General features: G+C 40.3%; 1 protein-coding gene across 2 annotated transcripts in view; it reads right to left on the bottom strand.

Moving 5' to 3' along the window:
- Nucleotides 1-4,426: 4,426 nt before the first annotated feature.
- DPP4 (dipeptidyl peptidase 4) overlaps nucleotides 4,427-26,531 on the bottom strand; it is a 79,687-nt gene continuing 57,582 nt past the window's right edge. For both annotated transcript variants that reach the window (XM_059167180.1, XM_059167181.1), the window contains exons 19-26: nucleotides 25,692-25,761; nucleotides 23,138-23,332; nucleotides 20,536-20,590; nucleotides 19,851-19,950; nucleotides 16,631-16,695; nucleotides 7,493-7,565; nucleotides 7,157-7,230; nucleotides 4,427-5,559 (exon numbers count right to left, since the gene is read on the bottom strand). In XM_059167180.1, the coding sequence (XP_059023163.1) occupies nucleotides 5,458-5,559; nucleotides 7,157-7,230; nucleotides 7,493-7,565; nucleotides 16,631-16,695; nucleotides 19,851-19,950; nucleotides 20,536-20,590; nucleotides 23,138-23,332; nucleotides 25,692-25,761 (734 nt within the window). In that variant the 3' untranslated portion in view covers nucleotides 4,427-5,457. The remainder of the gene's footprint in view (nucleotides 5,560-7,156; nucleotides 7,231-7,492; nucleotides 7,566-16,630; nucleotides 16,696-19,850; nucleotides 19,951-20,535; nucleotides 20,591-23,137; nucleotides 23,333-25,691; nucleotides 25,762-26,531) is intronic.

Here is a 26,531-nt window from a genome sequence, read left to right as displayed (position 1 = left end):
TTATTTTCTAGATCTCCTGGGATGTTTTCCACAGAAAGCTGCAACTCACTGATAGAACCGTCACTCCGCTTCAGCTTCTGTTGGTGTAGGGCCATTACCTTTTGAGCTGGAACATTGAAAATAGAACTGCGGTCCTTGCTCCTAAGAGCACGGTAGACACATAACCACAACACAATGTGATATGTACTGGGTTGGCTGTATAAGAAAAGCAGTGAATAACCCAAAGATGGATTTTTGAGTAGGGTGGAGTTTGAGGATAATGTTATATAAAAGGTAGCATATGAATTAGGATGGAAGTGGGGAAGGAAGCCTACTCCAAGAGCTGCAAAGATTCTCAAACACATGCCTGTATTGAAATAAAAATGAAATAAAAAAGTAAAGATATATGGTGTAACTGGAGCCTGACATAATGGAGGTATGGCATGTTTGGAACCAAGCGAACAGCCCATTGTGTTGGACTGTTAGGAGAGCTCTGAAGACCTGTAAGAAAAGGTAGAAATACGAGTCAATCATATTATAAATGATGTTGAAGTCTATATTAGGGTATTTGAACTTCCTGCCTTAAAAGTTTTGAGGAGCGGAGAGACATGAATTTTGGAAAGATTAGTCTAGCAGCACAGTAGAGAATATAGTGGCAAAAAAGTGGAATCATTTCCTTAGAGATCCTGAGCAGGATGACTCTGAGGCTTAAACCAAATTCTCTGTGAATGGTCTATAAACTTTTATTGTTTCTGAAACCAAATAGGCTTGAGCCTGCTCCTTAGGTACTTAAATAACTCCAGACACAAATAGCTTTATTATAAATAATTTCATATAGAACAAGACAGATGGATAGATAGATAGTATGTTTTGAGTTGTATTTGAAAAAAAAAAAGTGTTCTGAAAAGCATGGTATCAACAGTAATCCTGAGACTATTAAAGAAATCTAAACGTAGGACCAAATTCAGCCAATGGAAGCACTTAGGAATCCAGAAAGCACCTTCCGTCACCCACATTTTCACCCTGCTCATCTCCTCATTCTTACCATAGACTTCGCTTTATGTCTAGGTATTCTTGCCTTCAGGTGTGTGTAGTTAGAGATTACAGATTTCTGCCATGTGACTTATTTCTCCTATTTGTTTATAAGCTTCTTAAAGATAGGAATAGTGTTTTATCCCTTCTTTGTAACTCTTCAGAGCCTAGGTCTGTGCTTGGCTATTTATCCAGCTGAGAAAGTCGTGGATAGAACCCTAAGTAAAATATATCACAAGATGCTGCTTTTCAGTTTATGAAGAATGATGAAAGATCCAAAAAGAATTCTCACTTGCATGTTAAAATGGAAACAAAAGCAAATGCTTCTTGAGAACTTCATGTGCCCAACTCCTGGAGGTAGACACAGACACCTAAGGTGGGGACCTATGCAAGCTATGGAGTCATCAGTGGAGTCATCACACCCGGATAAAAAGCTAAGTAGCTGTAAATAGGGGGAGAAGGGAGAGAGGAAGGCAGATATGATGCCGGCAGAGTATATACACTAATCTTCACAGAAATGGCACAACTCTTTGAAGTAGGTGTTTTTGTACTTCTTTCAAGTTAAGAAACTGAGGCTCAAAGAGGCTGAGTAAATGTTCTTTAAAATGTTTCTCACTGTGAGTGATGATGGTGAGATTCTGACCCATGTTGCCCTTATCTAGGCTGCAGTGCACGGAGTCTCCCACAGGAGGCGATGTATGACTGGCTTCGTTCTTAACAGGCTCCTCATTCTGGGTCATACAACCACAATCAGGTTATGATGAATAATGTTTCTTCTCAGGATGTTACATTTTCTCCGTGACTCATATTTCTGTGATCAAGATTGGAAACTAGACTTAGCCAAGGAAATACTTTGCTCACAAGTCACAAGTATCATGACTCTGGATAGAAGAAACTTCCTGAAATAATCAGGGTTTTGGTCATATGATGGGTCACTCTTTTCACCAAATATGTGTTTTAAGTGATCTGACAAACTTGGGGTGAATTGTTCAGATGAAAGATTATGAAGAACCACAACAAAAAAACTTAATTGGGTTGGTTGAAATTAAAGTCTGTAACACTAGAAATATACCCCTGTTGCTTTAGCAGTAAGGAAATGAACTTTCCTTTTGTTAATTCAAATTCTCAAGTTTAAATGTTCATACTGTCACAGGAAGGTGACATGCAGAAAGATGATGTTTCTATTGAGCATGGAATTGGTCTTATTAATAATATCATTCTCTGAACTTTTCTGGTGGGCAGTGACATTATGCTTTATTATTCTCAATCCATGAGAATGAGATGAACCATGATCATGGATCCTTCAGCCATCCTGAATGCACACGCTGGATCATTCAGGATATACGTAAAAAGGTTCTTGGACACTGCCGAGAGAACTGCTCAGAACTGGCAGAACAAGTTCTCTGACTTTATGAAAAAAGCCATCCTGGTGTTTTGGTATGTTTTTCATTTAGAACTAGATTCAGTACTAGATTGTACAAATCTAGTAGTTTTATAAACTGGGATTCTCACACCATCTTAGAGCAAACGGCAAATACCATGTCGTAGAACTGGTAGCTTCAGTGACCACATGGGAACAAGAAGGAAAACACCCGAAACGACACACAGCCTGATGTGATCATTGATCTTTGTGGTGGTGGCTTTGAGTCATTAAGGATGTACTGAATTGTGTTTTATGCCTTCTATTTAAGGAAATGTGGAGGTATGGAATCATTTTTAGCAAGATTTCCAAAAAACATGTTCAAAAATAACTTTTAAAGTGATGTTCTAAAGATCTTGAGCCAAACTGAAGCTCTGCATCCATAGAAGAGATGTGAACATCGCTCCGTTGGCGTGTGTGTCTCTGCACCATCCCCCTCTTTGCCATGCTCTCCCACAAGTTGTATCTGATGGGAACCTTCCCATCCCTGGGCCTGCTGAGGCTGTGACTGTCAATGGTGGGCATGTCTGCCCATCTTCATGCTAGGATTCATTTCTGTGTGTTTCCAGCTTAGCCTCAGACTAAGTGTCTCTCAAGGTTGTTAACGTCTTGCCCTTCCTTTTCCAATCAGCCAATTTCATATTCTTATTGGAGAAGAAAACTTGTCCTGTGAGGGTTGAATGAAACATTCAACCACATTGTTACCATTTGTAACTCTCACTACGTGAGGTGCTAGGATTTTTTTTTTTTTTTTAACCTCTGGATTCCAGAAAAACATGTTTAGAAATCAAAGGAACAATGAATTGTATAGTTTTGATATTGTACAATAGTTTTACAATACCAGCTATTATACGATGGTCTTAATATCTGTATAGTATTGGATATTGTGCAGTATCTACTATTGTACAATCATCTTATTGATATCTGTGAAATAGCTGGTATTGTGCAATGTCTGATATTGGTAACATCTGATATTGCCAAATGGTTTTAATATCTGTAGAGCATCTGATATCGCACAATATTTGGTTCTAACTAAAATAAAAGAAGAATTTCTATTTAATTTGCTCTTATGACTATTAACTCAGTCCAGGATGTGTACATATGATCTATGACTACTGTTCCTGGATATAGAACTCGGCAAAGATTGTCCAGTTACTCATGATGACTGAACTCTATTATAAGGAATAGAATTATGACAAGAGCCCTACCAGTTTGCAGGTCGATTTATAGCTCCAATGGATGAGTGGAGTTTGGGATGTAAGATGAAGCTACTCAATGGCATGCTTGCAAATTACAATCAAAGCTGAATTTCACAACGCTCTGTCCATTCCTATGCATGACTCACCAGTCTCATATTGAATTGATAGATTTTTTTCATTTCTTCTATTTTTAGATTTTTGTGCTGGAGCTCACTCTGTGATAACTTTTTCCAGTAAATGGCTGGAAGCTAAGTTTGAGTTACAGAGAATCAATTTAAAAAAAAAAAATGAGGCCATTTTACAAACAATTGAACAAAAAAATCATGTTTCCTCTGTTGTTTGCTAGACTAAATTCAGCATCTGAAATCTATGCTTCCGTTAATATAGATATGCCAGCCAAAAATAGTCAAACACTTGAGTAACTGATTTTTTTTCTTGACTTAGACTGAGATGATGTTGTTGATATTATTTGTTCTTATAACATGAACCTCATCACAGTTTTCCTGAAATAAAATTATAAATTATGTATTACATAAAAAATAAAAATTATTTGGGTGTTTCAAAAGCTATATATGTGTGTGATAACAAATTGTGTATGTTATTACATAAAAACCCATACGAACTGCTTAATTTAACACATTTTTATGTATTTTTTTTTTTTTAACAAAAACTGAACTCTCTCCATGTTTACGAGGCAGTCTGGGGTAGCGAGCAAAATAAACAAGAGCCTTTCTGGATAAGCGTGTCCATATGCCAATGTGGTTTAGGTCTCATTCAAGACACAAAACGCATTACCTCCGAAAAAATGAAGGAACATTTATTAAATGACCGGGAGAAATTCCACAGTATGGGAATAACAATACACAACTTTGTAGTTTATTTTTATTTTTAAAAACAAGTCCAAGGAAGTTAAAATATTCTTTTCATTAAGATGCTCAAAGAAATGAACTAAGAAAAATTGATGCAAGGACTCCTTCAAGTTCGAATTTGTGATACAAATATTTTCATCTTTTAACAGGGCAAGCTGATGTGTTCACATCTCAGTTCCAAACTGCCTCTTTCACTAGGAAACATCAGTGGTTTTTAAGGCACATTTACAGTGCTTTCCCCTCCCCCTCACTGTGTGTTTGTAGCACCTATAGCCATAGTTGGCACCTGGGGGCCTTGCATTGTTGGCAGATTCCCTCTCATTTCTTTGGAGTCTATTCAACTGCTGTGGTTTTACTCAGAAGTCAGTGCTTTTTGCATATATGATTTCCTGAGACTGAATAGTCTTTCTCAGAAAACCGTGCCAGTCTGGCTGTGAACAGCTCTTCTCCAAGAGTTGCTGACAGGAGCCTGGTCGGGTCATTGTGCTCTGCCGTGGGTTCCCAGCCAGGCCTCCTCGCTTCTTCCCCTACCCCTTCCCTCCTTACCCCTGCCTCAGTGACATCACCACCCACATCTTGCCATCCCTTTAAAGAAGAGAACAAGATTTGTACTGGTCCAGTTAGAAAAGAATGAAATGCTTCCCAGGGAACCTATGCAGAGCTCCCATAAAAACAATTCATATTTGTTGTTTCAGCAACGGATGTGGAAATGATTTTAAATAATAAACAAAACCAGACGGAATAATTCAAACTTCAGTAAGGTAATAATCTGGTGTGAAGACAGAAGTCCCAACTTAAGGTTACAGACATGAATTTTGGGAACAAAGGTAACCTTGAATTTCTTGATTTGAGTGTTTTTTTTTTTTTTTTTTTTTTTTAAAGATCATCATCTTAACAGTGCAGTTTTCAGACAGAACAAAAATGGCTTTCAATAGGTCAGGCATGCTGTTCCAGGGCGCTAAGGTAAAGAGAAGCATTGTTTTATGAAGTGACTCATGTGGGTGTATATATGCTGGTGGGCTGTGCTGCTAGCAATTCCGTGGTCTTCATCTGTATACCACTGCAGAGAAAGACAAAGGTCAGAAGAAGGAAGTCAGTTGTCTTCTTTTTAAAAAAATAATTCAAATAAGCTCTCACAAGCATACATAGAATTAAAACATTGTTTTTAGGGTGTGTGTGCGTGTGTGTGTGTGTACATCTTCTAATGAAACCATCCAAGTGTATTTTCAGATTTGATTAAAGGACACTTAGAACCACATCATGCATAGAAGAGAATGTTTATCCCATTAAGCACACTAGTTTTAATTAAGTGTTATCAAGTGTCAGATTTCTCCTACACTGCAGGAAGAGAAATGAGTTTTTCAAAAGCACTTTTTCCTAATGTAGGTTACCAAGGAACTAGAAAAATCTATTCCAATGTTTCATATATATGTTTAACATAAGGTCAAAAGTCAAATGTATTATTTGCAAACACTTTGATTTTTCACTCGAATTAGCTATCTGGATGTCTGACATTTATGAAAGAGTGGATGATCTGAGACAAAAATTTATCAATGCATCAGTCCCACATTAAACAAGTGGGAGGTCACTGCCAGGCAAACATATATTATGGAGACATAAATAAACTTTTATAAAAAATTGCCGAATTAAAGTATCATCTTTTCTTTGAGTTGTAGAAAATGAAACCTCGACCTCTTAGAAGAATCTGACCCCAAAAGACATATAAACGGGTGGGTTTTGTTTTTTGTTTTGTTTTGTTTTTTTAGTATTAACTGCCCCACTCTGATTCAGTGGGCACCATTTGAACTGATCACAGAGTAAAGAGGTGTGTGTGTGTGTGTGTGTGTGTGTCTGTGTGTGTGTGTGAGAGAGAGAGAGAGAGAAAGGAGTGAGGAAAAACAGGTTTTCTACCTAATAATGGCAAGAAAGCATTTTATACAAAAATATTTAGTGCACCACACACACGCATATATATATATAAATATACAAACACACATTTATATATATGTTATACACACACACACACACACACACACACACACACACACAAAACATCTTTTCTTTTTTCTTCTTGATCTGAAAATGAATCTGACTTAATAACTAGAAACAGCTTACTCTATAGGCAACAATAGCTCTCTTTCCAACTCTATAAAACAAGCCTAATTGTCTATTGCCTGTGGTTGTTCAACAAAAGATAATGTTGCAATTGCAAAAACTGAAGCATGCCAATTATTAATGTCCCACTGTTGTTAGAATGGCTAGTAATACATACTAGACAAAAATGGATTTTCATATTGGAGCTGAGCTATTATCATGCTGGTTTCACTTTAGAATTACTCTGCCACACATTTACTGAGTAAGTGATTACTTTTGAATCCAAATAGGAAGAGACTGAAGAACCACATGGGTAGGAGAGCACTGTTTTGACACTCCCAAGATATGCAATATTGTGCTTCTCAACCCCCCAGTTCTCTAATCGTTTTGAACATTACTCTGCCTATGGCTTAAGGATACCACTTCTGACTTCTCATTGGACAAATAAAACCCCTTTCAATTCTGTCCCTGTCTCCTGGCACTGTTTGACGAGAAGGAGCCGGGACAGGGGAAACCAAGACCCCACCAGCAAGTTCTCCCTTTGGCACCAAGTTTTGTGATACCATTGCTTGGAAATCCACTCCAGCATCCACCAGGGCTTTGGAGATCTGAGCTGACTGCTGAAAGTGAACGTTATCTGCAAGGAGAGAAAGGAAACACAAAGTAACTAATAGCCGCTCCTTTTCTGATGGGAAGGGTGGGAAAGGCACAAGAAGAAAGGGACTATTTGAAGTTCTAGGACTTAGCATCCCATTTAGCCCAAGACAAGTGAGTTGTGGAAAGCAACACTGTTTTATTGAAGTAAATGTAACAGTCTTGCCCCTCATGCTTTTGTTTTGTCAGTAGTGAAATTGCAAACCTGTCTGTGATACTAAAAAGTCTAATTAACTGAAACTCACCATCTGCTGTTCCATGAATAAGGAGGTACTCAACTTGTTTAAAATTTTCAGCTCTGCTCATGACTGTTGAATTCTGGAATTGGGAAAAAGAATGTCATTATTCAAAAAAAGATCTGCCATAAACTGATTTTTCACTTCAGTTTACAAAATAAAATGTTTTCAGCTGGGGCCCCCTTTGATACAAAATATAGCAAACCGATATTTAAGCAAATGCTGTCTCCATGCATGGCAGAATGCACAGCATGCCCTGTGCCTGGGAGACAGGACTGCAAAGGGAGGATGCCACATCTTCTTTGCACACGCAGGCAGAGGGCACCTGCCACCAGGGCTGCACGCAAAGCCCCTTGAGTCCCAGATCCCAGATTGGCTGTGTCCTATGCATTAGCACAGGGCAGAGTCTCATATTAGCAATGTATGTTCCATGGGCTTATGCTGTAGTTCAGCCAAAAAGTGTATTGCCATGGCAACCGTGTGTCACATGGTGCCATACATGCTACATTTCAAAGAGCCTGTACATAGCATTTGCAACTAAACATACTCTGCAATATGTCATATGAACTTTGGTCCACATTGCTAGGCAATGAATGAGAAGCAAGTATTACCTCTTTTGGAACAGATGTTTAAAACCCAGGCAAATGTAACATATGGGAGGGGAAAGGGGAGCAAAAGATCAAGCATGGCCTTAGAAAATCGGTGGGTTGTTGTCTGCCTCATTCCGTATCAGGGAAAATCTTGTGATTGGATCAAGTCATTTCCAAATCAACCAGAGAATAGGGCAACAAATTGGGAGGTAAGCTTTTCGAAAGACTGGCCTCAGGGAGGCAGGACTTCTAGAACCGGGGTGGGGCCTCGGATGAGAAAGCCGTTGGAAACACGGAACTGGTCATCTGATCTTGATTTGGGGATGTTTATCAAGTTGGGAGGAAGGCAAAAGTGTCACAGAGGCATCGTAGGGCCTTTGGGAGGGGGCAAGCTGGAGTTCGCTCCTGTTGTTTTCTTAGGGGTTGGGCAGAAGGAGGGCCCAGCAGTTTTCCTATAGGTTTAAAGTTCATCCAGCGATTAATCCTTTAGCACCTCGGTAAATCAAAGTCAACTTTACGAGTGCCAAGGTATGTATTTTACAGATTCCTTTGTAGCTAACACCAGCTTGGTGTTTTTTGATGGGAACACGGATGGTCTGGCAGGAAGGGGACAGGGCTAAGGTGTGGATGTGGAGTCTAGCCCCAGCTTCAACATCGGTGAGCTGTGCGCCCGGAGGCATGCTGCTCCCTGAGTCTGGTCTTCTGTAGAACAGGAGTGTTTGTAAGAAGCACTGCTCTGTTTCACCCTGCCAATATTCCTCTGAGATAGGTCTACAGCAATCCTGCTTTCTCCATGGAGACCCCAAGATTCAGAAGCAGGAACTCACACTAGGTTACATCTGTAGGAAGTGTCAGAGCTGGACACAACGTCTGATGGCAGAACCTCTTTTTACTTCCTATGTTGCCCCGAGGCCACGAAAATTCCAAACTGCTCATGATGTGATCTTCCAGCAAAGGAACAGTGAGAAGTAACTTAACGGGCCCAGAATCTGCCCCGCACGAGTACTCTGGGTATCCCTGTGCAGGGTTCCCATGCCTGCGTAGACTGAACGAATCAAAAGAGAGCGGGTCTGCAAGGCCCCCCAGCCCCCAAGATTTGCAAGGCAGGTTTTTCCCATTGTACAGCTTCCGCAGACCCCAATGCAGCAGCCAGAACCTTGAGCAGTGTCTGCTCTCCAGAGAGGAAAGGGTCAAAATCAATCACCCCAAAGACAGAGAGGAGGATTTTGAGCTTGAGCTGCCAGACGCTGGGGCTCCCCCACCGCCAGCAAACACCCATCATGTGAGCCACAGGCCCCCCCACCCCGGCCACCCTCTGGCCAGTCCTGCTCACAGCCTTGCCCCCCAACTGCCACTCGCTCTGCCGTCGTCCCCCCCAACCCTGAACCTAGCGCTCTGCTCCCCCAACATACGCAGCTACCACACGGAGACCCGACCCATGCGGGCAGCTCTGTCCCGACGCCTCACCTCCAGAAGCCCCACGGGCCTTCCTGGCTTGGCAGCTTGAACAGCGAAAGCTGCTCCTACAACCTCCACGAGCCATAAAACTGAGAAATGTCATTGAAACATAGAGTAATAGTTAGGAGACATATAAATACGCAGGACAGTTAGCAAGGAATGTGATAACTACTGGAGTTTGGACCAAAACAGTTTCTGGCTGCCTTTTTTTTTTCTTAAATGGAGTGAATACAGGCTGAAAGAAGACAATTTTTATAAACAAGTAAAACCCTGAGCCTAAGATAAATGTTGTGATGTACACACTGTAGCTGTGATGAACTAGACATGGTGAGAAATGCAACATACTGAGAAAAAGACGAAAACTGTGATAAAAGTGTCATGATGCAAATTGTTTTACATTAACAATATTACACTACAAAGAAAGAAAGACAAATACTTTAATGCAGCACGAGAAAAATAAAACAAAAGCCTCCCCTGCAATGGTGAGCTAGGTGTGCCCTTTCCATGCACGCTTCCCCCTGCTCCCCGGGAGAAGCTTCCAGAGGGGCCTCCTGGCACAAGGTGGCCAGGCGGATGGGCAGCCTGGAGGTGCACACCCGCTCTTGGGCTCTCAGGCGGCAGGCAGCATCCCCCCACTACCCCAAAGATGCGGCTGTGGCACCGTGTGTCTGGCACCACCCATCATTCCCTACTGGACCGAGAATCCTGGCTTCTCCATCAAGAGAGACCCTCGGTGGTCTGTGGTGTGGAAGGCGACCCCCGGAGCCAGAGAAAGAGATGCGTGCCTTAACTGAAGATGTGGTTAATAATCGGAAATAATATCACCATGCTATTTTAACCCAGGAAAATAGGATAATCCCCATTTGCCTATCGATGGAAACAGAAATAGAAAAGGAAATGGATGACTAAGTTAGAAGCCGAATAGTCTATCACCAGCTACTAAAAAGGAAGCTCAGAGTGATAAATGGGCAAGGATGCAATGGTGGTGCAGTTGGCACTCTCCCGAGGCTAGAAACTTCCGGAGAGCCCCGCTGTCAGCAACAGTCTGGCAAAACGAAGTGGGAAGGATTGGTCCAGTGGCAGTGCCGATTCCACAGCATCTCTGTGAGGAGCTTTTCCTTCAAGCCCTGAGAAGAACCATCTGTAGCTGCTTGTTGGATCACGCTGGTTCCTCAGTTACCTTCCAGCAAATAAATCTTTGTATTTTTGAAATAAAGAGAGAGCTGATAAGAGCGGGGAAGTACTGTAAGGAACAGAAGTTCTAACAATTTTTAAGCCACCCCTGTGCCATCGAGGAACCGTAAGGACAACCAGCTTCCTGAGGACGATGATGGCGGCAGGTGCCGTGTTTCGAAAGCTTCTCTCAGGGCAGGCACAGGGGTCCCATTTAATCCTTTCAATAACCTGTGAGGTCAGCTTGATGATCCCCGTTATCCAGAAGAGGAGACTGAGGTTCAGAGAGCTTAGGTCACTTCCCCGAGCTCACACTGCTAGTCAATGGTGGAAACCAAATTTGAGTAGAGGTCCAGCTCCGACGTCCGTTCCCCTTAACCTTACATCCCTGTGTCCCTTCACGGCCCAGCCAACAACTAACTCATCACCATTTCCAGGCTTTCATGGAAACGGCAAACGGCCACTGGTCTAATGGACAACCCAGCACGTCAGTGAGATACCACGGGTGTGCTGACTTCCTCTGTGCCGTCTCCCGCTTGCAACCAAAACCTCACAAACAGCATTAAGTGATGCTATTTTGGGAAGCACCATTAATGCCGCAGAAAACAGAGGCCAGAGAACATTTTTAAGAAAAAAATTATTTCAACCCACTATATCGGATGTTTTCCTTGTTTACATCTATCAAACAACTGTATCCGGGAGATGCCAAGGGAAGAGAGAGCCCGTCAACCCGACAGGGGGCTCTACCTCAGTCCTCACCAAGCAACACTGGCTTCTTTAAAGATCACACAGCAGTCAACATTTTATCAGCACTCAACAAACAAGTTAAGGTTTGGCTTAAATCTGAAGGTCTCTCTCCCTTTGGCATATTCTGGGATAATAGAACAAATGTCAAATCAGTACAAGATGGCATATTTACAAAATTGCACCCTGTTTTGCATAACCTAACGATGCAGCAGTTCTTAAGGATTGAACATTTCAAATCTGCTAGCAGAAGACTGCCAAATCTATGACTGTTTCATACACTTGCCAAAAGCCTATCAAATTTTGAGCAAAATGCAAAATAAATCTCCTCTACAAGTTAAATCAGTCCCTTCTGTGTGTTCCAGGCTGCCCTCTTCTCTTGGCAACAAGGCTCAGGACTTGGGCCCCATTTCTCCTGCCCTTGATCTTCTGCTTCTCCGCGGATCCATAAATCCATTCCCGGCCCAGTCTACGTCCTGCCTTATAGGCCACCATTTGGCCTGCTCTTCCCACAGCCTCGCTTCCATGTTATCCGTCGGTTCATCCAACCTGCTTCACAGATCCCCAGAAAACCAGCTGTACCTGCTACTCATGTGTGGTTGTGCTGCTCTGCCTTGCCCCTCTCTGCAACCCACGGAGAGTGTCTACGCTCTCCCTCTTTATTTCCGAAGTCTTTCTTTATTGGCTTCACACAAGTGCCCCTCCCACTCCTACCCCTCAGCGTCTACATGTTATGTAACATTTTTGTGCCTCAGTTTCAGTGTCAATAAAATGAAGATCATTAGAGCACTTATCCCAGAGAATCTGAGGGAGAACCGAACCTAATAATCTGAGTAAATAGCTTAGAATCATGTCTGCCCATAGAAGCAAGCACTTAAGGAATAAATGAAAAAAAAAAAAAATGAATGAAATAAATGAAACTGGATTCCTCCCCGCCAGGAGTTGAGAGGAGCTGGGGGGGGGGGTGGAGGGAGGTAAAACACGGACTTCTTGGCCACTTCCCTACCCTGTCCTACATGCTCCCAAAGGACAAAATCCCTGAGGCTTGTCACAATTAGGGAACAACTTCTCTTTTCCATACATAGGGGGCACTCTGTCATATCTGAGTTTGTGCTTCCCTACCTACTCTCTTTTATTTCTCTTCGATAATTTTGCATGCATGTCTTCGCTCACCAACAAGGCAATCAACTTTTGAACAATGAAAATACCAGGCACCTTGAATAGGTGAGTGTCAGTTTACTATTTGTTCATTTTTCAAATAGGTTTGACTAAAAGACCTACGGTTGACCACACGAAGGACCACGTGTCAATGTTAGTGAGTACCACTAACTCAAGGTGTAGCTGCGGTTGTTATTTGCTTTTTGCTATTGGGGGTAAGGGTTTTCTCGTAGCCTATCTAATTCCTTTGCTTAAACCTGTGCTGCCATTTTGGTCTGCTGTGGGCTGAGACTCACTGCAGAAAAGATGTTTCCACAGAGCTCCATTGCCTTTGAAAGTGTTTCTTTCACTTGGCAGTGGGGGGTGATTATCTACAAAGGATCTCATAGGGTCACTGCTCATGTCACTGCACTGGGTCTGAGCCTTAATCCTGGGTCTGCTAATCTATATGGTATCTTTGTAAGAATAGGAAAAAGCATTCCTTTTGGTTGTGTGCAGCCTCAGACTTCCATGCCTTAGTGAGTGAAACATGGACTAGTTTTCAGCAGTGCACAAGCTGAACAACTATACATGGCATCCCTCCCTGTTCCACTGGTGTATACAAATGGTTTCTGGAATTTCTTTCCTAAATCATAAGTAGGACCTCTCTTTCCTAAAATGTGCTTCGTTTGATGATGTGGGTTTCTCCAAATTCTTCCAAATCTGGGTCATCAATGACCTAATAATGAATCGTTTTTCTCATTTTTTTTTTTTAAATTAAAGACTGTCTTTTCTTAGAAAGGCTATAATTCTGGTATCGACGATTCATTAGCTGCAAATGTAGACAAAGATCAGGGCCTTGCTTATTCTACGTTTTGGTCCTTCCTGTCCTGGATGTCCTGCAGAGAGTCAGTGGGCCAAATGAAATGGGAATCATTTTCAAAATATTTCCTTCTGACCCACAGACAGGCACAGGGTACTGAAAGCCTCTCAGGAATTGTCTTCTTTGTCTTTTCCAAAAGGGTGGGAGGAGGGGGGGAGAGAAGGAGAGAAGGAGAGAGAGAGAGAAATAAAAACAACCTGGGAAAGAAAAGTAAAAGATGGGGTCCAGAGGGGCAGCTGGGGCCTTGGAGGAAAATAGAATCTTTGAATGTATTCTTGCCAGAGACAAAAGCACAGGCTTATTTAAAAAACAAAGGAGGGCAGCTTTATTCTAAAGCCTGCTGTGCACCAAATATAGGCACTTAGATTCGGCTCTCCACACTCAGAGGAAGCAACTTACCAGGGTGGAAACAATTCAGTGAGCCTTCGTCGCCTCCCTCTCCCTCCACACCTTAACTCTCGCCCGCCCAAATCATTCCTCCGAGTAACACATTGGGAACCTTTAGCTCCCTGGTACTGGCAGTTTTAATGTGTCCATTGCCAGCACTGAATCTGGTGCCAAGAAAACTCGACTCCTGGCGTGGAAGGATTAAACAGTCCTCGGGTGCCATCTGTGCAGTGAAGTGGAAGAGTGACTCGGTGCACCCAGTGTGCGTGTGTTGCCATTGGCAGTGGGAAGTGACTTCTATTTACATGACTACCTCATGCAGCGAACACCTAAGGGGAGAGACGAACATGGCCACCTCCGGGCGGGTGGGGATTGGGGCGGGGGTGGGGGGTGGGGGGTGGGGGGGCTCAATGCAGGGATGAGGAGCCTCTGGGGAAATCTGGAAAAAGACTCAGGATGAAAGGGTAGATTAGAACGAATCATCCTAAAGAGGGAAGGGCCGTCTGAAAAGGAAAGACCTTGCTGGCTGTCTGCTGATGTGCACCGAGAGAAGTAGAGAATCAGGGCAGGTGCTGTGGACATCCCTCGATGTCAGGGCTTGGACCTGACCCTGTGCCTCTAGGTTCAAAGACTTTTTGGGATGGGATTTTAGAAATGAACTTTTGACTCAACATCCACTCTGTTCTAGAGCCAGGGCTGGGGTCCTGGACAGTAAGTACATCTCTGATTTGAGAATTTTAGGATTTGGGGTACTTGAGAAAGCCCTTCAGCAACTCAGCAAATACAGCATACCACAAGAGGGATGGCTTTCAAAGATCAGCATCCTGGTCAGGTTAGGGACAAGAAAATTCTAGATGTAAGATGAGAGAATTGAGGGAGACAGGCAATTTTTAAAACAACATTTTCCTTAAAAAATTCAACCATGAAAGGTTTTTAAGGGTTATACTTCATACTGGGTCATCTAAAGAATTCAGTGTTGAGTAGAGATGTGAACAGCTAATCATCACGCAGAAGAGAAATGGGGGTTCAAAAGAACCATGGGTCCAAGAAAGAGAAACTGAAGATTAAGATACAGGAGAATGTCATGAGAGTTGAGAGGGGATGCCAGCCCTCCAGAAGAGCAGCACCAATTTGCTATTAAATGGAGATATAGGGGAAATGACATTGCAGGCAGCGGGAACAGAAGACAAGGGCATAAAAGGGAAAGGCCCAGAAACAGTCAGAGGACAGTGACTATTATAAGCAGACTGGACTGTTGTAAGAGGGATGCTAAGCCTCTGGTCAAAGAATTCCAGTAATCACAGGGAAGATCCATGAAAGTGTTGTATGTGGAGCCGTGGGGATTGATCTCATGCCCCGTTGTGGTAAAGACGGGGGCAGAGAAAGACAAGCTAAGGGGACACCAACGGGGTTATTATTAGAAAAGCACACAGTCATGCGACAGTGGTAATGCAGAGACTGATGAAGAACAAACTAGCCGTTTAAGGCAAGCTTACTGGACGTGGAAGAGAAAGAATGGGAAGAATTGAGTCCAAAGTATTATGGAGGACAACTGGCAGAAATGGGGACAACCTGATTCGGGGCTGCTTGGTAGCAGAAGTTGATCGGTGCATCTCACTTTAAAGTGAGCTGCTTTTCTATCTTGACTGGAAAACATACAGGCAGACACGGACCAAGCCAAGTACTCCTCCCCGCACCCCTCTGCCTAAGCCTTCCTAAACAAAACTAGGAGAAATAAAATCAAACTGTGTATACTTACATTGGAAAGCTAGAAATTTTGAGTTTTACTAGGTTTTGATCAAATAGCTTCAGAATCTATAGGAATGGTGGCATCTTATGAAAATGCACCCATACTGCTCAAAGCAAGGCACTCATACGAAGCCCGTGTATTGAGAGTTGTGGCCCAGATAAGAAATTGTGTTAACTTATTCTTGTTTTTCTTACTTTTTAATTCATTGTCCCAAAAAGCGTTTTAACTTTCCATTGGAGAATGTAAACCACGAGACGACTGACCTCGTTGTTTTCGACAACCATGACAGAGCAACTCGGGAAAGTTCTGGAAGGGCCAAAGTGCTACAAGGGTCTCTAAGAGTTAGGCTGGCACTTGCGGCTACCTCAGTGTGACACCAGAGACTGTGCTCTGGCTCAGCAGTGGCCTCCACACTAGCACACGTGGCTGCCAACCATGGTGACTTCCAGGCCACATTTCAAAAGCTGTAGCCTGAGAACAACCTGCCACGGGTTCCCCGTCAGCCAACCCTGCTGGAGGTTATGCACTGTGGCTTCCAGAGCTCTTCAGGGCACTGCCCAACCATACTCTTCACCTGCTTTACTCCAATCTTGTTTGAGCAAACTACATAGTTGGCTATGAATTGGAAAATTAAAAGCTTGTACATACATCTTAATTATAATACCATAGAAAATCTAATATATAGCTAAAGGTTTAAGGAGTCTTCTGGGCTTTAAAGGAATATGTCGAATTTGACATGTTTTCTAAATGAAATTTTTATAATTAAAGTAATTATCTGGTGTTGCTTTGTATTTCCAAATGAATGCATATTGTGACCTATATAGCATACGATAAAGTCTTTAATTAATGCAGAATATAGTAGGGGAAGCTAGTGGAGTATCTCTAAACCACCTGTGTTATTTCTTTTTAACAAGAATTTTGTTGGAAATAAAAAATATATATTTTCTAGAATAGATACACTTAAAAATGTTCTTAAACAAACTTATAAATAGGTTATAAAATAGATCTAGTTTCTTATCTCTTACCCTGTAATAGTCAAGATTGTCCTCGGGAGTTGGGAGCCCCATGTAACGTTCTGTATATACTGAGTCTGTGATGAAAAAAATGTAAAAATAGTTAATTCATATAATAAACTTTTCTTTTTCTTACTGGGTGACTTTATGTGCTTTCATATGTCATTACTTTTGTGTGGTTTTGTAGCATCTCCCTCAGGAGTGTCTCCTCAAGATCAGGTTTTTTTTGTTTGTTTGTTTGTTTGTTTGTTTTGGCTTGTGAATGCAGCTGGACACCAGCTCAGACTCATGCCTTTCCATGCTCAGCTGGAACGAATGAAAGTAGAGGGAGATCAAACTAGATGATTTAAACCCAGTCAATAATCCATCTACTGAGGGTATCTGGGCGGCTCAGTTGGTTAAGCATCTCAGGTCAGGATCCGGGGATTCTGGGATCAAGCCCCACTTTGGGCTCAGCAGGGAGTCAGCTTCTCCCTCCCCCTTGGTCCCTCCCTCTTCCCCTTGCTCTGCTCTCTCACTCATGGCACTGTCTCAAATAGATAAATAAATAAATCTTTAAAAAAAAATCCATCTGCAGAAAATTCATATGTTAAGAGCTGAAAAGTAAGGGCTTTTACCATTATCATCTGATCCTTTCCAAGAATCTTAATTAGGAAGTCACTTAATGCCTCAACTTTCTTGAATTTTTGTTCCTGACACAAGCATATACCCTAATTTTCTTTTGGAAATCCCTTAATGTTCAATTACTAGTTGCTTATTTAAATCATATTTTTTTGGCAGTTTAAAATTCATTATAATGAAAACAAAGAGTTAAGTTATCACTTATTCACTGAAGATCCCCGTATTAGCTCAGTTACTCCATCACAGTGCAAGTCAAACATTTGTTTTGCCCATTTTGTGGCAAGCCCTCAATTTTGGGATTATAACAATTTTGTATTATGAAATAAATCACACTAATATCTGCTGAAATGAAGTAAGCTCTTTTATCTATAAGTATGGCTAAAAACAAGATACATAATTGGTTTGGTTATTTTGGATAATGAAACATGTTTTTGCCCTATTTTTAAAAATTTTATAGATATATCCTAAAATATACATGAGAAAATTTTATGATTTTCTGTGGCTGAATTCCAAAATAACTTTAAAAATCTGAAGTAATTGCTTTGAAAGGTGCCCCCTCCAGTGACCAGATTATAGTAAACAGATTAAATATAAAATAATATGCTGTCATTGTGCTGTTTATGTTAATGATGAATTTCACTGCAAATTGTACAGGTAGTTCAGTACTGATCTCATTAATTCTTTAAATGAATATATCATCTAAACAACAACCTTAAGCAACACTGTAACCCTTTCTGAACGACTGGCATCATTAAGAACTACACTGATAATGAGTGTTAGTTATCTCAAATGTATCCTTTATGCCTGTTCTATGGAAATCAAAATACATCTTTCAAAATGAGTAACCTCAACATTTTATCCTTTTGATTAAAAGGAATACAGAATATATGTAATTTTACATATCTAGAGGACACTAATACAGAAAATACAATATTTTAAAGGACATTTAAAAATACAAGATCTTCATAAAATGTTCATATCTTTCAACATTTAAATATGAATAATATAGGTTGGACATGTGAAAGGAGGTTTGAAAATAGCCTTTAAGGGCAGAATAAATTTTTCCTGAAACAACAGCAGACTTCAGTTCTTGTCCTAGAACATTATACCTCTTTTTTATTATGTTAATCAGGTTTACATTTGTGAGAAGAGCTGAAATATACTTTTTCTTTTTTAGAGAGAGAGAGAGAGAGAGAGAGAGCATGCAAGTGTATGTGCATGAGTGACGAGGGGAGGAGGAGGCAGAGGGAGAAGGAAAGAGAGACTCTTAAGCAGTCTCCACCCCAGACCAGCGCAGGGCTAGATCTCACAACCCTAAACTGAAATCAAATGCCTAATGGCTGAGCCACCCAGGCACCCCCGAAATTTTAATAAGAGTATTTTAAAAATACATAATATAGGTGCTATAAACTTTTACAAATGCACCTTTGAAATACCAGTTATGTATTCCTTCTATCTGATCTGTGAGTAAAATTTCTCAAATTAATACATATGTAAGATCTCTAGAAAGTGCTTATGTCTAGAAAGTTAACTTGATCTAAATATATTTTATGAAGTTCTTTTATCATTACACTTCTTTTTTAAATTTTATCTTTTTTTTTTAACCCACTGAGCCACCCAGGCGCCCCATAATTTTATCTTTTTTTTTAATCATTACACTTCTAAACTCACAAAGATGGCTTCTATTATTTTATTGACCACCAGAGGTCTCCAAAAACAAGCTATCCAACAGCATAATTAGTAGGAAGCAGGAAAGTATTATGAAAACAAATCCATCGTGTGTGGACTGAATCAGAAGTATGATTTCCATTTTTTTTTTAACAGAAAGATAGAAATATTTATTTATTTATTTATTTATTACATTGGATGTTCTTGGCCTTTAAGAAAGGGTTTCCTACAAGATTGGTACTGCCATACAATGGGGGGAAACTATGTAATGAGCATATTTGTTTCAATGAGTCTATCACATAAAGTACTTGAGATGGGTTCTGAAAAGATACAGGAAAATAATTCATCTTCTCACCACTTCTGACTCTTTACCCCTACCTAGTGTTCCAATGTTTACTCTCTCTCCCTGGGGAATTAAAGTCTTATGTGTGTATGATGCCTTATAGAATTATTTCTCAGTGATGAAGAAGAGATCCTAGAGTGGTTTTCACTAACTTAGAGACAGTGGGGGAAATAAAACAGACAGCCCAGGAATTGCCCCAATCCTTACTCCCGTCTTTCCATCCAAACCCTTCTTTATTTGACCTTTACTGGAAGAAAAAAAAAAATACATGCTTCTTTTATTCAGTTAATATATGAAGCCCCAAAACCCAAACTAAAATAAGATAAGGAAGGGCTTATCTGCCGAAATGTAGCATTATGGATATTTTGACGTTTAGAAAACAGAATTTGTTGATAACTAAGTAATAGATAACAATACCACCTAGACTTTCACAATAGCAGAATAAGAGAGATCATTTGATTATAGATATCTATAAGGCGCATCTACAATGAATAAGCTTATTTCCTATAGAAACAGTGAAACTCAAAAAGGAATGGTTTTGTCCTTGAAACTTTAAGGTCAACACTCTGTATCTTTTTGTACCTGAAAGTAATGACATACCATAGTACTCCCACCGTGAGACAGGTGCCACAGCTATTCCACACTTGAACACGCCACTGCCGGCTCCCAGGACCATGGAGGTTACGTACCCTCCATATGACTAAGGAATGGAAATGGTTATTTTTATAGAGGTAAAGGAATTCAGGACATATGGTAAGCAAGTCGCAGTTTCCATATTTCTCACATCTTTATATACTGTGCCTCTTTAGAGATAGAAAGCATGGTAGAGAAGGGCTTAAATTGGCCTTAATTGGACAATATCTAAAGACTACACTTTCAGAGCCCTGGTCCCTTTGCTTGATAGGTCTAAGTGGGAAAAGCATCAAAAAATTGCCGGGCAGTACTTAAAGAGAAAAGATCAGTCTACACTAGATCTTTACTGACTTTGACTCACGAGAAAATCCCCCTCCTTCGCTCTCTCCTGCTCACCTTTCCAACCTCTCTCCCTCTTTCTCTACCTTCCTTACCTCCCAAACCCTCCTCCTTAATCATAGTAAGCGGAGATATACACTTGACTAGCAGGGACTCACCACCTAGAGTTCTAAGACATTTTATCGGGGACTTCTTAGATTAAAAACGCCTGATTTTCATCTCTAAATATTTACATGCCAAAGATACATTATCATGCTCTGGGTTATAATCACTAACTATATGGACACAGATTCATAGCCAAACAAATACTCACCCAGCCCCAAATTGCAATCCGCTTGTCATCCACAAATCCCATTTTTGAAAATTGTCTAAAATACATGCAAAAAGTCCACGAATTAGTATTGCATTGTATATAGAAAACTAGCATAAGTACATAAAGACACAAATGTGAAACCCTGCCATTTGCTGTTTGTTCCTGATGGAACCTAAGATTAATTATGGCCAACAATCAAATAAGCACTTGAGATGGATGTCTACTTTTTTTTTTTTTAACTTAAGAGCCAGATGAACAAGGTTTACTTTTGTTGGAATCCATAAAAATTTTGACTGTGTGACTGTGTGTTGTGTGTGTGTGTGTGTGTGTGTGTGTGTGTGTGTATCATTCGCAGAAAACAAATCCTGGCAGTTTTTTTCACAGCTTTATATAAAAATTTGCAGCCCAGATGCACTTTTCTTTACATAATTGAATTTAAATCTCTCCAGATGTTTTTCAGTTGAAGAGAGGCTGCCCCCGCAATGGAGAAGTAGAGGGGCACAGAGAACATCTGGGCAGGGCTTAGGAAGGTCTCTGGGCCCCCTACCTGAGAACTTAAACACCATTCTCTAAATAAATCCCTTCTTCTGCTGGGTGTTGATTAGTTAGCTGAGCACCGTTAAGTAGAAACCAATCTTTCCTTGATGGATTAAGAAGTCTTTTTGCCATTAAACTGTGCTCAGGATTTGTACCCCGTTAAAGAAATAAGAAAAATGTTTTGTGCATGCACATTTTAAAATCTTTTACATCAAAAGGTAATTTGTTTGCTTTAAGAAGCAATCTAGCAAATGCGGCCCTTTAACCTTTGTAGTACTGATGGGGGGTGAGGACCCTTGCATTGACCTATACGTGACTTTGGGAATTTTTGTGTTCTCAATTATAGATATGGCTTAGGCGGTCCCAAGTTAAACAGTATTAGAAGTACGTCATTTTCAACTCATTATCTTCTCCCTGTAAACTTTCAAAACTTAGTATACATATATGTATAGAAATGTGCACCAAAGCAGGAGTGTACAAGTTGATAAACCTTACAGAACAAGCATATCCTTGAACTGAGAGAGAGTGCATTATCATGCCCCAGAAGCCTCTGGGTCATTTTCCCTTTGCAAAAAGAAAAAAGAAAAAAAAAAGAAATGTTTTCCTTTTATATGATTCCAATTTGTGCTTGGTTTTGGACTTTATATAAAATAGGTCATACAGGAGATACACTTTCATGCCTGGCTTCTCTCATTCAACAGCCTGTGAGATTCATCTACACTGCAGTATACACCTCTCTTTAGTTGCTGAATTAGCATTCTACTGTATAACTACACTACATCTCATTAACTTTTTAAACTGGAGATGTATATTGTGGATACCCAATTATGTAATTTTGGATTTGAGAAGCCCCGACACTCCACCCTCTCTCAGAGAGGATCAGTCTGGATAAATACAATTTTAGTTTTAAAATATGACAGCCCTACTCCTGAACCGTTTATCGTCTCTCTTGAATCTAAACTTCTCTATTTGGCTTTGAAGGAAAATATCTCATCGTCAACGATGGTGTAAGAGACTTAGGGACACTTAAATCAGTTGTCCTCTTCTCTTCTCTTTGGTTGTTTCTGGTTTTTAAAGGCATTTTCCTCCACCCATCTCACCATTCATAATTTTTCTGCATTTCCTAGTTTATGATTTCTTAACATTATTTTAAATCAACCACTTGTCATGCTTCCCCAGACATCCAGGCACTTGGTTATAGAAACCCAAAGACTGCATTTCCTATTTGCCAGTTGAGCACGGTTGAACTGGAGAAAGCATTCTGAGTTGAGTTGGGAGACCTTGATTTAGATTATGACTTCCCCTGGCAAATTACCAAAACTAAGAGCCTGCATTTTCTTCTTGAAGCATGGGACACAGATCCCCACCTCCTAGGGGTGCTGTGCAGTTCCCATGACAATACAGGTAAAACACTGCCCATGTACACGTGTGCTACGTGGGAACCATTATTCATCAGTAACATCTCTCCCAAGCCAGACCACAACATTTATCTGTGAACTCATGACTAGAAAGCACCAGAATGAGATGTGACTAATACTTACTGAAGCTCTCATAATTGTGAGCAAAGATGGCGGTGCCCCACAATTCTCCCCAAGTGGCAGAGTAACCTTCATCCCGACTGTAGGAGCCACTCCTAGGACAGATAGCTGTCACATGTAATGTAGCTTCCTATGCTGTGCAAGTACACTGGACTCCTTCACTTGCCATTGACTACAGGGATGGCCCACTTGTTTAGTTAGATTTTTACCCCAGGGAAGCATTTATTCCTCAGTTTGCCCATGTGCTTGACGAATTTTGAGTCTCTGTTCCCAGAAGGTGCTAACACGTACACCAACTCCTTTCTAGAGTCACAGAGAGGAATTTAAGAAATAAGTCTTTTTTAACCTTTATATAAGTCTCTAATGACATATATTTTTATCTAAGTGTTATATCTTCACTAAAAATGTACACCAAACATAAATGACTTCCCCTAGGACACCTGACATTCTTTCCACTTTACAACTTTAAAATATAAATTGAGAGGGAAGAATCAGATGACCTTCGGATTCATCTCCTAATCACTCACCTGGCTGCTTCAATTTGATCTTCAACTTCAAATGTTCCCAGTCTTCTGTTGACTGCATGCATGATCTTATCTCCTTGGTAACCACTTCCTCTGCCATCAAAGCTAGCTACGATAATGTTTTCTGTGCTTGCAAGGTAAGTAGCCCAGTTGAGTCTGAAGATAGCGTCTGCTTTTTGACTACACGGGCCTGCATATCTGTGAAAAATCCCAAATTGTTAGCCTTTGTGGTTTTTCTGAATCAAATGAGGAGTGCCTGTGTTTCTAGTCCCTGTGGACAAGAAGTATGCGTCTTTCCCGACCATGAGGCTGAAATTGTGCCAGCCACCAGGGTGTTCAACATGGTTCCTCTAAAACTTGGCAACATGACTATAATGGCTGTGTGTTTCCTTCAAAGATGCCCATCAGTTTTACCTTTGAAGATCAGTATCAAACACAGACTTCATAGACCAACATTTTCTAAGTCATATATTTCTTAGAAATCAAAGAAATAAATACTTAATAATTGGGATAGGGATGTGTTATGAAAAATTAATGAGGATGACAATAAATGCAGCTTTGACTATATCCTTTCCCCCCTGGCTTGCAAGCACTCCTACACTACATGTGTATTTCCTAGGCTGGAACTTCCCAAAAGAGGGCTTGACTGCTGCGTGATATGCACTGCATACCACCCCCACCAAGTTCCAGCACGAGGTTGCACACCAAGGCTTCACAAATCACTGTGGACTGAGCCAAGGTATGAATGACCACTATTCCTCAAAACTTCAAAGCAGAAAGAAGTAGGCGATATTGACAACTGCATTCTATTTATCAACGAGCTTAACTCCCTGCTATCTGCAATCTGGACAGGTTAGACCCCACTCCCACACAGCTGGGTGCACAATCTCCAACAAGCCCTGTCATTGCCATGTGTTAATCAAGACAATTTCCCAATAGCTCCTTGCATCTCACTTAAACATGTCACCTTTGCATGATCTCTGGGGCTCCTGGACGCAGACCTTCTCCAGTACCTCTTCCTCCCACCCCAACTCTCCTACTGGTCTGCTCACTGTCCCCTCCATTTGCATGCCTTTGTTCTTCCTAGGGATGGAAGCCAAAAGAACTTTGGTTTTAAACAAACATTGTATTACTTTCACTGTAAACTAAATATTGTAACATTCTAAATTTAAAAAGAAGAATGCATTCATGCATTTCTTGGGAGAGTAAACATTGTTTAACAACGTGTGAAATGCCTTGGTCCTTTCAATGATTTTAGATTGTGTAGGGTAATAAATTCCCTTAATATTAGTTATGTGTCAAGTTACTCTACCCCCTAAGATTAAACAACATTATTTTTAAAAACAGAAAACAAAGATTTGGACATCTAAGGATGGTAAGAGGAAAACAATTAAAAAGAAACAGGCAGTAAATTTGCCATGTTTTTTCCTCAGTGGGGAGCTGAAGAGGATAAAAGTCTCACTCTTTCCTAAAATATCGGTTTCCTTTATTGGGGCTAACACCCAAAGCAAATTAATGCCACTGTAGTCAAAGCTAGGCTTACTGAAAATCAAACAGCACATCTGGAAGTTTAAAATACCTTTTTCTCTTTCTCTGAGGTTTTATGTTTTGTTTACATGGAACTGTAAATACAGGACAACAAGGCTGTGTTGGATGCTAACACCTCTCTTCTGTTTTTGGTGGTGGTGGTTACACGGAAAAGTGATGTTCTCGAGTCTCAGTTTCCTTTTCTGTATAATGGGCCCAACAGAACTCTTCACATCTGTTTGCAAATCACCTGGCAGGCAGCCCACAGCGGGCACATTTGTTGGGTTTGTTTTTGTCTTATTTTTATATAAGGAAATGAGACAATCTAGGACAGGAGGAGCAGTGTTGTGGCATTATGTGTGAGGTCTGGGCAATATTAGAAGGATTAAAGTAAAATGTATTCCCAGTCATTATCAAAAACATTTTACGAAGATGCCACATTTAGAGTTTGCATGAGTTTACATTTACTGTTCAAAGATGTGTGACTTCAGAACTTTTTCTGAGACTTGAAGAAGTCTGGATTGTAATGAACAATTTCCTATATCACATCATATCTTCACCAAGGAGGGGAATGAAAGCTACCAGGCAGTGGTATTTCAGGAACTAAAGGCAGAGAAACTTGATGTCTTAATGCATCAAAAGCCACTAATGGTGACATTTGGGCAAGTTTAGGGGTAAAAAAGTTGTGAAGGCTATTAATACCCATCTCTCATGTTAAAATGTTTATAAGGTAAAGATAAAACTGGTGACCTGAAAATTCCTTTGGAATTCCCTTGTAGTTCAGAGAAAAAAATCAAAACTAAAGAACCATATGTCATTACGACAGAAGGGTGTCTTTCTTCATTCGAAAGATGGTAGAAAACAAAGGTTTGGGTATGTGATTGCAAAATGGAAGGACATAGTCAAATTGCTTCACAGCGATTCAGGAAGAGACAAAGGATGCATTTGGCTTTAATTTTCTGTAGGCTGCACTGAGTAAAAGATGTCTAATAGTTAACTTTTAATGTATTCCCTCCTCTTGAATACTTACACATCTATTAGTAGAGGATATTTCTTGGATGTATCAAAATGAGGAGGCAAGATCATCTGATACCAGAATTCTAAACAAACAGAAAGATTCATTAGTAAATTATGAGTAATTATTAGCACATGATCTAGTGTCTGTGCGGTAATAAATCATAGCTAGTATTCAACAATTTGTTAAATTATGATAGAAAAAGAAAATGAACTGCTTGGATTCAGTATGTCTTTAAAATATGAAAATATTCTCTTTCAGGTTAGAATACTAGTTAAGATGAAAGCAATAAAGTTGTTTTTAATATATCTATTAAATATATTGGTGCCTTGTAAAATAAAAGTGCATCTTAGAATTGCTAATGTTTTGTTTTTATGATTCTGTTCTTTGGCATCTGATCTACTTATCTAGTTTGTTTATGGCTTATGTTCTAAGTTTTCCTCCAAAATGTTTTCCTCTTCTTGAATTTCCTTGAAGATGTTTAGGATTTTTAGTTGGCCCTAATTCTATTTTAAAATTCTGATTTAATAACATTTTTGTAATTCTTATTGCCATCCCAGACCGCAAAGCTGAGTTCCCATTTTCAGCTCTGTGTTTCACAGAATGAAATCAGGTTTACATGGAGCAGACTGCTGTGTACGTTCTGTATGATCTGCAGATCTGTTTAATTCTCTGTGCTTGATTTAGAATCAGTTTAATAAAATTTGTCCATAAATAATGAATTGGTTTCCTTTGCTCCCAAGTTAAGATGATGAGTTAGATTAATAAATCTTAGAGAGAGATCGAGAGATGTCCTATATTTTAATCAGATTATTTCTAGCTTCAGTAGATTTAACCTATAGGGGAAAAAAATTC

Source organism: Mustela lutreola, chromosome 3, assembly GCF_030435805.1.
Source record: "Mustela lutreola isolate mMusLut2 chromosome 3, mMusLut2.pri, whole genome shotgun sequence".
In the NCBI taxonomy this organism is placed as follows: Eukaryota; Metazoa; Chordata; class Mammalia; order Carnivora; family Mustelidae; genus Mustela; species Mustela lutreola.
This window is presented reverse-complemented; position numbering and strand designations above follow the sequence as displayed.